The 18132-nt window shown below is 38.3% G+C and overlaps 1 protein-coding gene across 1 annotated transcript; it reads left to right on the forward strand.

The window, feature by feature from the left end:
• Positions 1 to 3965: 3965 nt before the first annotated feature.
• LOC105920599 (V-set domain-containing T-cell activation inhibitor 1) lies at positions 3966 to 10289 on the forward strand. The gene is made up of 7 exons (XM_012856206.3): positions 3966 to 4304; positions 4683 to 4785; positions 6360 to 6677; positions 7914 to 8198; positions 8315 to 8406; positions 9242 to 9324; positions 9457 to 10289. Exons 2-7 carry the CDS (start codon positions 4701 to 4703, stop codon positions 9539 to 9541), a joined length of 948 nt encoding a protein of 315 aa, XP_012711660.2. The 5' UTR covers positions 3966 to 4304; positions 4683 to 4700; the 3' UTR covers positions 9542 to 10289.
• Positions 10290 to 18132: the final 7843 nt, after the last annotated feature.

Here is an 18132-nt window from a genome sequence, read left to right on the forward strand (position 1 = left end):
ATGGAGGTCTCTCAGGCACATTCAGCTGCAAGGAGAACCTGGAAGTCACATAGAACCAACTGCAGGAACCATACATCCCTACTGGCCAGAGAACGCTGTTTGTTCCTCCACAATGTTCTTGTTGGAGAGAATATCTCTTAAGATTCGGTCACCCAGTGAAATGTTATTTTAGTCTGTTGCTCTACTTTTATTATAACACTTGCATTTATATAGATTTGAAAATGACAATATCCAAAAAACAAAAGAGCATTGTGAATGTGTTTAATGGTTTGGGCTGACTCTTGTTGTTCAAAGCTCAGTACTGGAACAGATGAAGTAGCTCAGTTTTAATCTAAATAATGCAAGAACGATTCCTTGTCTACATCATTTCTTAACAAAACATTATGAAGAACAAACTTTTTCTCTCCTATCTGTAGTCTTTAAAATGTTTTTTAATTAATGTGCTATGAAAACCTGTAAATAGCTCTACTTGTATAAATTTGCACAAAATGAAGTAATTTGACTCTGAAAAATGGATCTAACTGGTCTGTAAGTCATGAAAACACAACTCTAAAGTGTATCAAATATGCATTAATTCTACAAATATATATATTTTTTTCTTTAGGATTGCCTTTCACTGTTCTACCTAAACTGTTAATAGAAACATCTTTAGTTAAAGTTTGTAGTCCAGCTGTTTTTTAATATTTTCTTTTAGCTTCCATTTTCCCATTTTTGATTTTGTTTATTTACTTATTTTTCATTTTATTCCAACTTGCTTTCATTCTTTTTTTATTTTCCTATATTTGAATCATGTAAAGCACTTAGCACTGTCTTTGTATTGAAATGTGTTTTACAAATAAATTTACCTTGCTTGGTCTTGCCGTGAACTTATTCAGGACTTTGAAGCAATTATGCAAATGATTGTGTAACTTTATGTAATGTTCTTTATTCTTGTACATCTAACATTATGACTTAATTCTTGTAATTTAAAAAACATAAAATTACGGTCATTGTAGATTAAAGAAAATAAATTATTTACCATGGAGAAGTACATTTCCATAAAATCCATTAATTTCACGTTTTTGTTAAATTTGCTTTATTAAAACAAGTATTTCTCTCATATTGTTAGGTCAGAATTTCTAAATCATCTCATGACCCCCCCCCCCCCCCACACACACACACACACACACACACCTGGGAACCCCTGGTTTAGAGAAATGAACTTACTGTCCCACTTTAAAGTCAAAATGCATGTCTGATACGCAAAACATGCACAAATTGGCAAGTCTGGACAGGAACAGCAAACCACTTCAGCTTTAGTTTTAAAAATTTTTAGACTTCCGAAAACAAAAATCCTGTAAAACTGAGCTCCACAGCAGGAAACACTGAGATGTAGAGCCAGGCCTAAGTTCCACTCTCAGTCACCGCCTCTAAAAATACCCACAGAAATATTTCCCTGCTGTCAGTTTAAAGTTACTGCTTGTCTTGTGTTACATCCACACAGCTCTGATCAAGCTCTGCAGTCAGAGCCTGACTCTAAAACCAGGTCTTTGAATCATGGCATTGAAAAGCCCATTACATTTATTTCCTCCCTATATCACCTTTGATTGACCCAAAAAAGATCCCTTTAGTTAGATTTACAACAAATTATGTATTTTTCCAAAATGCAAGAATAATAAGAAATGCTTCTCTAGAACATTTTTATTTATGTCTATTTTAATAAAATCCGAATTTGGATAATCAGCCGTAAATGTTTGTCCACAAGTTCAGAAGGTTTTGCAACAAACCAATGATGCAGAGGAGGAGACTAATCTCTACAAGAGAGACAGAGGAGACATTGGGAATGAGGGAGAAACATTCAGACTTTATTTAAAAAAAGAAGTTGCAGGTGATCATGCAATGGTAGTGACAACAATAATACTTCCTCCTGATTGACCAATAGTAGGACAGCTGGAAGGACCGCCCACTTTACTTGTATAATAAAGCAGAAATGCATGCAGAGAGTAAAAACAACAGAAATACAGAAAAATCTAAATAAAAGAGATAAAAATGCTTCCATAAGTTAAACAAAAACATGAAAAAATAAAACGTTAAGATTGAAACCAAATGCTCGAATAAATATTGTGTTGAAAATACAGAAAAAAACGTGGTTATAAAATGTGATAAGGTAAACAAATTAAATATTTTAAACAAATACATGTAGATAGAAAATTGTTTCTCGTTTTTTTTTAATTAATTGTTACATTTCAGGTCTATTGATTTATTTACTGGGCAATTTATATATTTCCGTTTTCAAAAATGTTTTTTGATTGAGCCCAAAAAAGGAACTTTTAATTAAACATATGTGCAAAACCCTTTTTAACTTTTGTATCTGCGATGATTAAAACAGAAAATCTGACTAATCTGTTTAAAATACTTCACAATCATATTTTCAGGTTTGAAAAAATCCCATTACAACGTTTTGTTCATTTTTGTGTTTTAATTACAATTTGTGACCCTCGAGTACTTGTGACTTGACAGTATTGGTCCATGTGACAAAACGTTTGGACACCCCTGGTCTAAAGCAATAGAGTCAATGCTGTTGAAGACCTTCAGTTTGGGATTTAAGATTTAATGTCAAGCCTAACCTCTGTCATTAAAAACAGTGAATGTGAAAAGTTAGGGTGTATCGAGAGCAGAGAGGACAACTACGAGCTTTCCAACCGTCCAGAGAACAATAAAACATTTGGAGGGAAGCCATCTTGAATTCAATTCAATTCAATTTTATTTATATAGCGCCAATTCATGAAACATGCCATCTCAAGGCACTTTCTAAAGTCAAATTCAATCAGATTATACAGATTGGGTCAGATTATACAGTTTTGTCAAGAAATTGTCCTATGTAAGGGAAGTTGATTGCATCAATGTCCCGACAAGCAGCATTCACTCCTCCTGAAAGAGCGTAGAGCCACAGTGGACAGTCGTCTGCATTGTTGATGGCTTTGCAGCAATCCCTCATACTGAGCATGCATGAAGTGACAGTGGAGAGGAAAACTCCCCTTTAACAGGGAGGAGAACCTCCAGCAGAACCAGAACCAGGCTCAGTGTGAACGCTCATCTGCCTCCACCCACTGGGGCTTAGAGAAGACAGAGCAGAGACACAGAAAGCACAGAAGCTCACATTGACCCAGGAGTACTTTCTATGTTAGAGAAGACAGAGCAGAGACACAGAAAGCTCAGAAGCTCACATTGACCCAGGAGTACTTTCTATGTTAGAGAAGACAGAGCAGAGACACAGAAAGCTCAGAAGCTCACATTGACCCAGGAGTACTTTCTATGTTAGAGAAGACAGAGCAGAGACACAGAAAGCTCAGAAGCTCACATTGACCCAGGAGTACTTTCTATGTTAGAGGAGACAGAGCAGAGACACAGGAAGCTCAGAAGCTCACATTGACCCAGGAGTACTTTCTATGTTAGAGAAGACAGAGCAGAGACACAGAAAGCTCAGAAGCTCACATTGACCCAGGAGTGCTTTCTATAGTAGATGGTGATAGCAGGTGATCTATCTTCCTTGGATGATGTCACAGCTAACAGAACGCCAGACCAGGTGTACCTACTATGAAGAAAAAAGAGAGAGAGCAAAAAGTTAAAAGCTGGAATGAAAACCAGCAATGAAAAACTGCCAAACAGGCAACAATACCCCTGAGGGAGCAGCTGCTACGTCTCCTCTCACCACAACCCTTCCAGGATGTCACAAGAAGCTGCATTCAGCCTTCAGAGCATTATCAATACATAATGTGCCATTCTCACCTCCATGCATTCTGGTATCTGCATGGGCTGATTAAACAGCGCCCCCTGCTGGGGAGAAAAACACAAAAATCAAAGTGTTTCTCAGACTCAGGTGAGCTGGCTGCTGAGAAACCGGTCAGACTGTCTGAGAAAAGCGCCGGATGGGTATTTAGAGATGAGGAGGAGGAGGAGGAGGAGGAAGAAGAGGAGGAGGAGGAACACAAAGCAGCAACTCATGGGGTTGATCAGTTTTTTTCTCCAATGGTCAGAGAGAAACTATAATAAAACAGTCAGAAAATCAGTTTTATTGGGGGGGAAAAATGCACGTTTGGGGGCCTGCTTGGTCCAGGTGGTCCACAGTGAGAATGTTGAAATGAATCTGATTTGCAGGACGGTGCGCTGGCTGGTGTGAAGCCTCTGCTGGTCCTGATGCTGATGGATTCCTCCTCAACAGGAAGACAGAAACTGCTGGTGGCTCAGACACCAACCAAATCTCCAACCAGTCATAAAAACATCTAAGCAAACAGCTGCAGGATGAGTCCTAAAAATGTAGCGGGGTAAATCAATCCAGAAATATCCTTACAGGTCATCACTGAAACAAAATACTCTGATTTCTTGTTGATTATCTCACTTTGTCAAATAAAAATCATTCATTCATAGAGATGTGTCTTAATTTTGTATCTTATTCTAGTTATAAAATCTTGTATACATTTCTATTGCTTTTAATAAGAAAAGTTATGTTGTTTAAATATAATGAAGAAAAAGCTACTTAGTGTTAAAGTTGCTCTCGGTTTTAATTTAAACAAACATGTGCAGATTCTACAGCTGTTGCTTCCTTGCATATTTCTTTCTGCCTAGATAAAATGGAGCGGATCCAGGAGACCAGTTTGGTGACATGCTTTAAATTTCTGTCACACCTTTTCTGTCTTCAACAGTAGCTGAGCAGTCGGCTGATGGTTTCCAACAGAACCATGACGGAGCTGAGGCGGGTCACGTTCTGGGGGCTCGTGACTTTTTTCTGGACCCTCTCAAGAGGAGGTGAGTGACACATTTAGACCACGCGCCGCTTGTTTTAACCCAGCTTCTCCTTCCTTTACTGGTCAGGAAACACTATTTATTCAGACTCAACTGGGTGAGAAAACGTCTGAGGATGACGAGGATTCTGTTAAATCAACATGTTGAATTATGAGCTTTTAGTGGAGAGTTTACATTATTATTATAATCAGCATCAGTGACTGTTTGATCATAAATATGCATCATAACTTAAAGAGGAATATTCTGTATGTCTGCTGCCATTTTTAAACTAATCATAAACATTTCAGACATCAATGAGTTTGTAGTTGGACATAAAATGTTTTTTAGATGATGGGGAAAAGCTGTAATAAGGAATTTTACAAAATCTCATTAAGGTCAGGTTGTTACAGAACATTAAATGTGTTTAAAAACTAACCACTGAGATGAAAGTAAGGTGAACCTGACTATAAAGCAACAAACTGAACCCTACAGAACCAGTCTGAATACATTCCTGCATCGTTACACAGCAGACAGAGTCTTTCAACACAACCCCAGGTTAACAACACATTTTATTAAACTAGGTCCTGACAACAGCTTGTTGTTGAGAAATAAACCTCAATGATAGGATAAATAAATTACACTGGACCTAAGATTTTCCCCCAAATGTATATTTTTATTTGATTTAGTTGTTCATAGCTCAGAGGAAGCTGGAAACACCAGACGGTTCACATTTGTTGTTTCCACCCTTTTTTATGTCTGCCTGTAAGACAAAATAAAGCTAATTTTGAACTGGTTCATTATAAAGACTCAGAGTTTACTCTGCCACCTGGTGTTCACTTATAGAACTACGCATCTTTTGACGCTTTCATTTATTATGAAAGTTAAGAAATCATGCTAATATCAGTTTTAGAAACTGATATTAGCTTCTAAAACTGATCTAGACAGACTTTCCTTCTATCTATCTATCTATCTATCTATCTATCTATCTATCTATCTATCTATCTATCTATCTATCTATCTATCTATCTATCTATCTATCTATCTATCTATCTATCTATCTATCTATCTATCTATCTATCTATCTATCTATCTATCTATCTATCTATCTATCTATCTGGTCTAGTGGTTAGGTAGCCAGCTGTTTGTACCTTAGAGAGGCTGCCAAGGTTGGTGGTTCAAAACCCAGTCTGCCACTCTGGCTCCCTGAGTGCTGAGACACATTTCCCCTCTGAGGGTCTATAAAGGGAAATGTTTTATTATTTTACCCTAATATTATCCAGCCAGTCGTTCTCTAACTCTACCTCTGACATTATTGTTCAGGTTTGGAACAGCGCAGGTCTGACGCATTTAAATTACTCTTTATTTTCACATACTTCCTCCTGGACAGGGTTTTATTTTTGGAGATTTTTGTGCTTTTATGAAAATCTTTTGAGCAAACAGAAGATAAATCTCTATTTTTTTGTCTACTCTCAGATACTGCTTGTAGTTGTGTTGAAAGGCAATGATTATAGACATGCCCACAGATAGTAAAATATTCTTCAAACACCACTAACTGTTATTCATGTGAGGTTAACTCTCCGTCTCTCTCCCTGTGACAGATACCGAGGTGTCCTGTGTGTTCAGTGAGATCTGCATCTTAAACTGCAGCATCCAGCCTGACAGCAACCCGGTCATCAATTGGACTCATTTGGCAGCAGAATCATACCTGGTTCACTCTTTTAGTGACGGTAAAGACAAAGTGGAACACCAGAACCAGAACTTCAGAGGCAGGACGTCTCTGTTCGGGGACCAGGTCCACTCAGGAAACGCCTCCCTGCTGCTGACAGCGGTGAAGGTTCAGGATCAGGGCAGATATGTGTGTAACAGCAGAACCGCAGGAAGAACCGCTCTGTCATTCATCACTGTAACGGTGGACGGTAGGAGGAACATGTTAATATCACAGAAATATAAAAACCTAAAGCTGTTCTAAAGTCCTGGATCCACACTTTATTAGCCAACGATGCTGAGCTGATTTATAATCCTTCTTGTGGTCTCTAAAACCAATATTGTTGTCATAAGACATAAATAAAGAACTGATCTTTTAAATGTATTCAGTAAAATAACACATAATCATTTTATTCTCATCATCAGGTCAGCCAGGATCACCTGAATTATTTCTGTCCCCCCCAAAGCCGGAATAATAGGAGAGAAAATAGAGAAATATTTTTATTAAATTCAAAAGTTTACGTACATTTTCTCAGTATTTAGTGTAACTTACTTTTAGACTGAATAAACTGGGTCAAACATTTTAAATATCTTTCCACACGGACTCATAGTTTTCTGTATTTCTGGCCCATTCCTCCAGACAGAACCGGCAGAGCTGGGTCAGGATTTTAGGATGTGTTGCTCTCAGCTCCGCTCTAAATCCAGCAAATAGATCTAGTTTTATTAATCCTGACCGAACAAAAACAGGAAAAGTTATGCTGATGTGATATCAGACAGTAAGAATAACATCTTTATTTAATAAACACTTTCCTGACAATCTAGTGTATCACAAAGTGCTTAACTGAGGAGAAAATTGGAAAGACAACATTTAACGACTGGTGCTGCAAAATGAAATTATCAAAATAATCATAAACATGTAATTAGTGGTAATAAAACAATAATGAAATAATTCAAAGTGTGAGAAATCTTTTAATTATAGAGATGAGAAAACACTGTAAAAAAGTTTAAACAATTTCATTTAATTTGTAAAAATGTACTGTTAAAACCACACATAGCTGATAATGATAAAATTAGCAATCCTGTAAAAGAATATTCTTAAAGCATAAAACATTACTTTCCATGATTATTGACAGCCTAAAAAGCAATAAATAATAAAACAAAAATAGATAATAGCAAAGTTGCTAAAATATAACTAACTATGAGATAATAAATGGCTGTAAACTAAAAGCCAGACTGAGTAGATGCTTTTTATTTAACTTTTAAAATCTCTCAATTTCCTTCTTAATAAGGAGAGAAATCTTTTTTATACAGTAAATGGATAAAAAAACTGGTTTAAACCACATAAACAGGTCTAACTGGAAATATTTTTAGATTTATAATATATTTTAAAGCTGCTAAAACCAAAGTTTGGGTTCTTGTCAATAATTCTGGTAATTTAAACTTTGCAGCTCCAGTGAAGAGGGTCACTCTCCAGCAAGCAGGAAACAGGATCACCTGCAGCTCAGACGGGATCTACCCTGAACCTAATCTCACCTGGACCACCGTCCCTCCGTCCAGCATCCTGCTGAGGAGCTCCACCACGGTGCAGCGGACCAATCAGCAGCTTTACAACATCAGCAGCTCTCTGCTGCTTCCAGACAGCCATCCTGACCTGACCTACAGCTGCACCGTCCGCTCCCGCAGGAACAGCTCCACGGCCCCGCAGGGAAGCCCAGAAAAGACAGAAAAGACACGTAAGTGTTTCAAAGTCACCAGGCTGCTTTAAAACTGCCACATTTTTGATTAAATCCAAAGATCCCGATGCAAATGCCTGGAGAAAATGTTCCAACGTCTAGTTTTGTGTGTTCAGATACGTCTCGAGGGATCGCAATAGTTGCTGGAGTGATTCTGGTGGCAGTTTTAATGATCCCGCTGCCATTCCTCAGCGAAAAGTTTAAAAAGGTAAGAAAATAAATATTATTCTGTCCTGTTTTAGCAATGTTAAAAAAATATCCATCTATCAAACAGCACATTATTACAATCATTAATCTAACCTTGTTTACCCCTTTTGTGAAACATAGTACATATTTACAAAAATCTATGTTCCACAACTATTATTTTTATACATTTACACTAAAAATGTTGAGAGCAAAGTGGAGCTATGGTCAAAATCGTTGTTTGTGTTAAAAAAACTTGGTGATTAAACGTTATTCTGATCAAACAGTAAAACCTGTAAATTGGGCATCAGGTATTCCTGATCCGGTTCTAAAGAGTTAAGCAGGAACCTGATCTGCAGATCAAATCCAAACATCCCAGCTGACCTGCTGATTCTGAGTCTCTGCTACATGTTCAGATTTAATAATCTTAAAATCCCTTCCACTGGTAGAACTGGTGCTGGTTGATAGCCTACTAGTATCAAATAATCTCAAAACCTTAACTTTTAGTATCAATCGTTGATACAATACAACTTTGTTGACATCTTGTCACCTTAAAATGACAAACTCTCATATAATTTAATGATATATTATATAACAGATCAACACACAGTGGTGTACAAAGCAGGGAGAAAAATGGAGGGATAGATGGATGTTAATTAAATGGATGGAAGGATGTTCATTGGATGGATGGATGGATGGATGGATGGATGGATGGATGGATGGATGGATGGATGGATGGATGGATGGATGGATGGATGGATGGATGGATGGATGGATGGACAGATGTTATCCATATTTCTTTGAAGTGATCTCCTGAAGTTCTCTGAAGAAGCTCATGAAGTTCTTGTGGTTCTCATCAGTTCTGGGAATCCAGAGGTCAGAACCAGAGGGAAATGTCAATAACAGAAGTACTGGCAGAGAGGGAACCAATCACCAGTCAGAGGTAAAGCGCTCTCACTATGAACTCTGGGTATGCAATTTTATACACAGGGCCTGTTCAGCTCAGTTTTAGGAGTTTATATTATGTAAACTCTCCACTCAAAGGTCTGAATTTGCTTTTATTTCATTTTTGCAGGGGCAACAATGAAGATGTCAGTCTGGGAGAAATGCTGTCTCTCCACCCACCAACAAAACAAGACCAAAGTGTAATTTCTACATAAGTAGAGATAACAACAAGCTGACCTGCTGCCTGGGAAGGCCTGATTTTCTTTTTCTGATGGCAGCTTCAGGGAAACTGTGGGACATTCTCACAGCCTCTACATGAACCTCCAGCCTTCAAGCATCAGACAAACTGTAGCACAGACCAGCTGACTGTGGCATAGTTTCCCACTTTGAGCTGTTAAAATATTTAACTGGTGTTAAGGTTTTATTATTTATTCATAATTTACCTATTTTATTTATAAAGACATGTACAGAAGGAGTGAACGCTAGACTTGATGCAGTCTGCCAGGTTTCCTCAGATAGAAAACTTTTAACCAATCTGTCTGCAGATTGAAAAGAACTGACTTTATAAAGTGCCTTGAGATGACGTGTGTTGTGAATTGGTGCTTTATAAATAAAAATGATATTTAAATCAAAATAGACGGGTAACATCTGGTTGGTTAGCAAATGGACTAGGTGTGTGGTGAATGTGCCCTGGCTGTATTTGTACTTTGCATATCCTTCAGCCCTCATATTTTTTCAGTTTTGCATCGCTCTTGTCGGTAATATTCATTTTTATCACTAAACCGGACTGTGCAGACTAAAAATGTCATCTGAAGGACATAAAGCTGCTGACAAGGAGGGTGCTAGCTCTGCAGCCCTGGGCCTGGCCTAACACTGCCAAAAGCTGTCAAATAATTTTAAGGGATGTTTTGATACAACTGATTCCAAATAGGACCAAAATAAAATATCTTTGGATGACCATGACCAACGAATCTTCTTATTTGAGCTTGCCTCTGATTACCTAAGCCAGCGTGTTTTGGATCTGAAATGCTAAGATAAAGCGTAAAGTTGTTGATCTGGAGAACCGTACACATTCCTGGCTTGGCTGAAACTACTGAAAGCGGCCATCTGACTGAGTTTATTTGAAAACTACTTCAAGAGATCTTTGGGGAGGTAACTTTATCATCGCCACCTGATATAGACAGGGCCCACCGGTTGTTATCAGCCATGCCGGCCAAAAATTGGATCAACGGCGTTGATGAAGCCCAGAATCCTGAACTGCCTGCTCCTGTGTTAATGTTGTGAGGACTTTAACCGGGGCCAGGATACTTTCACAGGACTTTTCGCTGTGTCCTCTACAAGAGCTTCCAGGCTATGTTTCTGCTTTATTTACATTACATGTATGAATGGGTACAATGTCGTTCTGACACTATGTGACATTTGTAGACAGTCAGTGATTATTACTAATGTCAATGCACCCCTGTTTGGTTTACATGCAATCTTAGTTTTTTATATGGAGCTTGCTGCTGGTGGATTAGCAGATATCTAGTATGGTCTAATTTTTTGTAAACCGTAAAATCGCCCCCTAGTGTTTAAAAGGACAATCACGTTTTGAATTGCTCTTACCTTACACAGGATTAAAGAATATTTGTAAATCACTGTTTTATGTGGAAGTTTCTCTTTTTTGTTTTGTTCTGTTCTCTGTTCAGAATCAAGTTCTTAAAATAAGAAAACTGAGATGTATGAACACATTTTCCCAAAATCCTGAAGGCTCTATGAGTTGAATATTGTTGGTCCAGCTTAATGTTTTGGTGCTGAAACATTAAACTGAGCAGAAAATGCAGAAACACAAACAGCTGAACCACCATGAAGTCACCAGATTAAAGCTAAAACTGATCAGTGAGCTCCAAGCCTTTCTGTCTTGTAAGTTTGACGTCCTTCAGCTGTGAAACAGGTGATTCAACCACTGATGGAAGATGTGCAGAAAACTCTGATTCTAACCTGTCAATCACACAGATACACAGAGATGGACAGAAGCGTCTGCGGCCTGACAGCTCACATTCAGGTTCAGATGAGTCATCAGCCGGTCTCTTTCTTTTTCTCTTTCGTTTACTGTCTGCTTTGAACTCATCTGATACGGAGGGGGACTTGTTCTTGGCAGCCGTCTCAAAGCTGTTCAGCTGGTCCAGTAGGTCTGCTACGTTCTCATGCAATGACCGCACCAGATCCACAGCTTTGCACAAGTCCAACTCAACTGCTCACAGTGAAGCCCTCACACCTTGGAAACGTTGAAGAATGGCATTCCACATGTTGCCAATTGATGAAATCGTCTATGATGAAAAATTATACAAAACAAACATCTTCTATCTCCTCACAGCAGTTTGCATTGGTAACCCCCACCAGATATAATGTATGCGCACCACAGGGCACCCTCTCTGCAGCAGCGCCCCCAGAAACCTTTCATAGGGGCCAGATGGAGCCACTTAAACTCTTGGGGTGGCACGCTGAAACTAAAAGCCATAATTTCAGGATTTTATTCAACTGTTGTAGTAAACCTGCCTGTAGAAAACAGAAAGACTTAAGTAAATGCCTACTAACATTGTTTGGTTTATTGTTTGATTTTTAATCTTCCTAATGCTCTAATATGCATAGAGCAATAACAGTACATTTTGAGTTGAACAACAATTTTTTGTGTAATTATTTTAGGAATAAGGTGTACATTTATTAATCCATTAAAAAACAAAACAATTACTAGGGGAAAGTAGATACTGGCAGATACAAACAAAAGCATGACCAGCGGGGGCGCCACTGCCACTCTGCCAGTGGGTTAATATGTTTGATGCAAGTCTTTATAGGTACCCAACATGTTGCTGAAATTGTCATAACACTGTCTTCTACAGTTATTAATGTCAATCCCCAGCTCTGCTAAAACACTAACAACTGAACTGAACAGCGCTTCTCCAGTGTGGCCTGTAATGGGGAGGAATTTAACAAAACTCTCCTCTATACAGCCTTCTGGTGAGACGTACCGCAGGATGACAGTTAGCTGGTCTACATGATATCTGGAGTAGAGTCCAAACTGTGAGAAAGTTTCATCCTGCTGATGACTTCACTCAGCACCTTCTGTCCCATCAGAACTCCTCACACACAGGCAGGAAGAGGTAGGGTGGGTTTCTTCTGCCTGTGTTTCCACATTTATCATCACGCGCTTTTAAAAACGCATGATGCGTAACTCCATGCTACCCACATAGCTAACACTGTTGCTGTCTCCAAACCTGTGGCTATCACCTCTAAAAGAAAGCACCCACTCTGCCAAATATTTCACTACAGCAGTAAACCTCTGTGGAACCTGTTTCCAATACTCACATTTATTGTTAAATGAGTTAATGAGTTCTGAGTCTACTGCCCCACGGTCAGCTGTCTGGTTGATGTAAGCAATCATGGATTTCCTGCGCTGGTCACAGTTTTCATGTTCTGCTATACGTTCACTTGCATGCTTCCAATCAGAGTAACCCAAGCTGCCAAATGGTGACCTGTCTTTGTTCTTCCCCAATATTTTGCATGCAGAGCAGAACGCACTACCTTGTGATGGTGAATAACGTAGCCCCTCTCTGAGTAGATACTCCACGTTACCAAGCTAACACTTGAAGTGTGTTCTGGAGAAGAATCTCTATTGTGGTTCTGAGGCAGAGAGGTCAGCCTCTCTATTCTGGTACAATTCTGGAAAACACACACCTGTCGGTCCACATCATTCCTGCCCCATAGTCCTGGTTCAGTGCTACATGGGTCTGGTCCTGCTGCCTGCTTGTTCCCTCCACGTGCATGCTAACCCTTCAGCTAGCCCTTCCTCACCTGGTCCTCTTTTCCAGGTAAGTGAGGTAATGGTCGTCTGGTTTCTGGACTTGACGTCAACACTGGCATTGGGTCACTCCTGAATTTAAGTAATATTACAGTAATAATCACATTCAAGTCTATTACTAACAACGTAATGCTTTTAATGACTGAAAGCTAATGTAGCTAGCATGTATGAGTTTTTTTAGGTTCTTTTAAGTTCACATCGGTTTTACAACAAAAAATAAATAAAAAAATAAAGGAGCTAGCTCTAGCAGAGATGAGTATAAACTCTTGAACCAGAGGATTTTAACGTTTTGCTGTGAAGCAAACTATGTGCCATGTAAAGTGTTTTTTTTTTCAACATTTTTTTTTATATTTTATAACCATGTTTCTTCTGTGACTGTAAATACGAAATAGTAAGATTGATTTTTTTTTGCTTTAAGCTTTCATCCCTGAACATTAGTTATACATTGACTAACCCCAGTGGGTGGAGGCAGATGAGCGTTCACACTGAGCCTGGTTCTGGTTCTGCTGGAGGTTCTCCTCCCTGTTAAAGGGGAGTTTTCCTCTCCACTGTCGCTTCATGCATGCTCAGTATGAGGGATTGCTGCAAAGCCATCAACAATGCAGACGACTGTCCACTGTGGCTCTACGCTCTTTCAGGAGGAGTGAATGCTGCTTGGAGAGACTTGATGCAACCTGCTGGGTTTCCTTAGAGAGGAAACTTTTGACCAATCTGTATAATCTGATTGATTTTGTAAAGTGCCTTGAGATGACATGTTTCATGAATTGGCGCTATGTAAATAAAATTTAATTCAGTTGTGTACTACTAAGGCAAATTCACTTATAAAACCGACATTACTACCTGTGCCTTCTCTGCATTTGGGGCCAGACTCCACCAGATGTCGCTGTGGAGCTCTATATTCACAATAATCAATGGGACACGGTTGTTCTTTATAGAGTAATATCTTTATAGAGTAATATTGTAAAAAAAGACAGATTCCCTTACTAATAAAATTCTGTTATAAACATTTGTGTCTATATATCTAAGTCTGCCAGAAAACTGACAAGTTCAATAGGCTGAAGCCTCTTGAGGCGCCTTAATGTCCAGAGACACTACTGACACCTAGAGTCATTATTACTGTTGTGTTACACCTACACAACAGTCTGCCACTGACAACAATTGACAAACTGTTCTGGCCTGCTTCTCTTACTGGCTTCCATGTTTGCTTGCAGGTCTTTTGCTAAGTTAAAACACCAACTGCTGGGAACCCCGAAACTCTCATATGATTGGCTTTAAAGTAAAATCTCATCCTTATAGCATTTTTTAATATATTGTGTACAACTTCTTGCTTCTGTTGTTGCATCAAATCATGAGGGGCTTAATGTTTCCTTAGTTTCCATCCATTTTGGGTGCACGTTTATCACAGCATTTAGCCTTATTTACACTTTAGTTTATTTACAGTAGATCAATTAGCCTACATTTTCTTTAACATTTCCAAAATTAACCAGGAAAACCTGTCATAAACCATATGTTTGTTATATATCTATATTTTTTATTTTGATAAAGTGAAATGGATGAACTGCCTAACACGAGTTATGAAGTCAGAGAACCACTTCTCAGTCATGCAGTGGGCATGAACAGTGACATCCCAAGCAACAATCAGAAGAGTAATTTTCACACAAATTGTCTGTGTGCTCATTGCTTCACCAGGGGCCTATCTTGTTTTGGGCTGTGCTTTGTCTAGCGTATGGGATATTGTTTTTGCATACCATGTACATACCTTTCCTTCTAGTTTAACCATGGATCAGCAAGGACCTGTGATCCTCAAGATGCTGCTGTGTTGTTAGCGAAGCATCTTTAACAACCATCACAGCTTACCTTGACATCCGACAGGGCCAAACATCCCAGAGTCGTGAGATCATTGCTTTCTACAAGAGCCCACACTGACTGGGCAAAACCTTTTTATTGTTCTTTACATGGTAATGCTTATGAGGACGCAGGTGACAGCTGTTGGCACTGTGGTCCAGAGACATTTTTAGCAAGGCAAGGCTGAAGTTGCAACATGACTTTCAGGTCCATAGTGATATGTTTCCATTCTTTTTCAAATACTGTAGAGTGAGATTTTTATTGTAATACATCAAACTGTTTAATTCAGAGATAAGAAACAATGAGATTTTAACTAAAGATACAAAATTGTATGCATGAATTTAGGTGACATGACAGATTCGCAACTTTTTTAGTCAACTCTTAAATCAGTGGATGCATATGGTTTTTATTTTGCTTAGACTGTTCTATCCCAGGTACATCCAACATAACCCTTCTCTTTGAGGGGCAACAAGACCATATGGTACCTTCTACTTCTTAGCTGGCAGAATGACTGGACATTCCTTTTTAAATGATGGGCCACGGGTTCATGGGCTTAGCAAGGCTCTTCACATATTGGTCCTTGCTGATAGAGACACTGTTAGTCTAACTCCATGACGTGGCAGATCTTAAGAGTGTTTTCCAGAATCTACATGGTAAATACTAATTTATTCTAAGCCATAGTGAAATCCAAATTTAAACAATTTGTATCAATGGCACTGTCAATTATCAAAAGCATGAATATTTCTATTTAAAGTTCTTACAAAACACTAAAATGGACTTTTTCCTTCATAAGCGTGATGGCTCTAATCCCCTCACTGAGCAGCAGAAAAATCTAATGGTTTGGCCATTTCTTGGGACTTGCCACCTGCAATGCAGAAAACAAAGATGGCTGTTCCAACAACTACTCCCTTATGCACTAAGATTTCATCCTAAGTTAGTTTTAGAATTTAACCAACCAAGCATAATGTTATTTAACAATTTATGTTAACAAGTTTCACATGACTTGCAGAACTAAAAGGCTCGGCAGACACATTAGAAAATGTCCCAAGGACACCAGACTCTTGAAAACGCTTCAACCAAGACCTAAGACTGCTTCAGTGATATTTCCACAGCATGCAGTGTTCTTACTGCATTAAATCTGCCAAAATGTTGTGCAAAGAGTAACAGCTCAACACAAAGAGTTGTCAATAAGTTCGCCAACTATAACTTTGTTAAAAACAATCATTGTAAAAATTTATCTCATTTGATTTTTCTCACTCAAACCAGTAACGTACAATCAGGGTGTTGTGGTATTACGCACTGTTTAAGTTATTTAAAGTTCAATAAATAACTGTTAAGTATTGTCCCGTGAATATCAGCCCAAGGACTGATATTAGGACAATAGTTGAAAGGAATAATTTGAGCACTGGCATTCTTTTAAAAGCAAACTATGCACAAATATATAAAATTAATGACTGACAACTTCTCTTCAAGTCCAAGAATTTATTAACAGAAATAAAATGAATATCCAGACAACATCACTACATAATGTGGTTTATCTGAATTAACACAATATTTCAATAAACAAATCCTCTCTACTAGGCTTGTGCAGCTTAACTAAAACTGTAAAGAACCTGACCGCATACTGAGGAGCTGTTTGTCTCTCTGTGTTGCCCTGCGACAGACTGGCGACCTGTCCAGGTGAACCCCGCCTCTCACCCAGTGAACGCTGGAGATAGGCACCAGCAACCCCCGTGACCCCATGAGGGATTAATCGGTTTGGAAAATGGATGGATGGATGGATGGATGTATGGATGGATGATGGATGTATGGATGGATGGATGGATGGATGGATGGATGGATGGATGGATGGATGGATGGATGGATGGATGGATGGATGGATGGATGGATGGATGGATGGAAGTGAATCTCTAAGTACCTAGTGTTTGTGAGACACCCGTAGGTGTTTGTGAGAGTTCACTTGTGCATGTGAAGTTGATCCAAAAGAAAAATGCTCAATTGTGCATTCATTGTTTCAGGTATCTCTGTTATTTATCATTAAGTATTTGAGTGATATTTATGTTTATTTTATTCTGTCTGTTTTTGTACAATTGAATTTGTTATTATTTTTATTTATCTGTTATTTGTTGTTGCATGTTTTTGTTGTTCTAGCACTACAACTTATTGTTGCACATTGCCGTTGGACTTTTTTGAAACCAAAATGTTGGAATGTTTTGTAAATCAATTCCAGGCTATTCTTGTAGCTAGATGTGCTACCCTTTAAAAAAAAAAGCACATGTGGGACCCTGGACATGAATAATAATTTCTTAATTGATATTATTCATATTAATATTATTATTGCATTACTACTTATGTTTCTGATTAGTTTAGCATAATTTTAACGTGTAACACATACATGTGTAAAGACATGTCAGGCTGTCAATAGGATGTAAACAACACTGCCAGAGCTGCATGGAGTTCATTGTAGGTGTGTGAATGATCAACTATATATAGACTGAAGAGAGGGCCCTAAAACCACATTTTGCTTAGGGCCCCATGGAGGCTGTGTCCGGCCCTGGTCAAGATGTTTTCTCTGTTGTTAAGTTTAGCGTCGTGCATACATGATGCATTACGGTAAACAAGCAGCAGGGGTGGATGTGCAAGTGAAAAAGATAGAAAGAGAGACAGAGAAGCACAAACCCCTGAAAATGTTTATTTATGAAAAAAAAATATTACTTTCAGAAACATACTATAACCAGAACAACTATTTCATAAATAAATTAGATTTTTGGAGAAATGAAAGTTCCTTATAATGCCCATTCTGGATGTGTCATTTATTTCTCCAAAATCATAAGATGTGACAAAGTCTCTTCTTCTAAAAATGTTCAAGGGTCACATGTAATATAATTAGAATAAATTAATTAATCACATTTTTGATGTAGATTGTTTGGAAAAAAGCCAAGTCAAATTTCCTTATAATGCCCATATAACATATGCGTTTGACTCATTTTAAGTAATTTATTTCTCCTAAACCGTTAAAGGTGACAACAAATTCTCTTCATACTATGTTAAAAGGTTACTTCTACAATAACTAGTAGAAATATTTCATAATTTTACTGTAAGTGTCAATTATGATGATGATCA

Source organism: Fundulus heteroclitus, chromosome 21, assembly GCF_011125445.2.
Source record: "Fundulus heteroclitus isolate FHET01 chromosome 21, MU-UCD_Fhet_4.1, whole genome shotgun sequence".
Classification (NCBI taxonomy): domain Eukaryota; kingdom Metazoa; phylum Chordata; class Actinopteri; order Cyprinodontiformes; family Fundulidae; genus Fundulus; species Fundulus heteroclitus.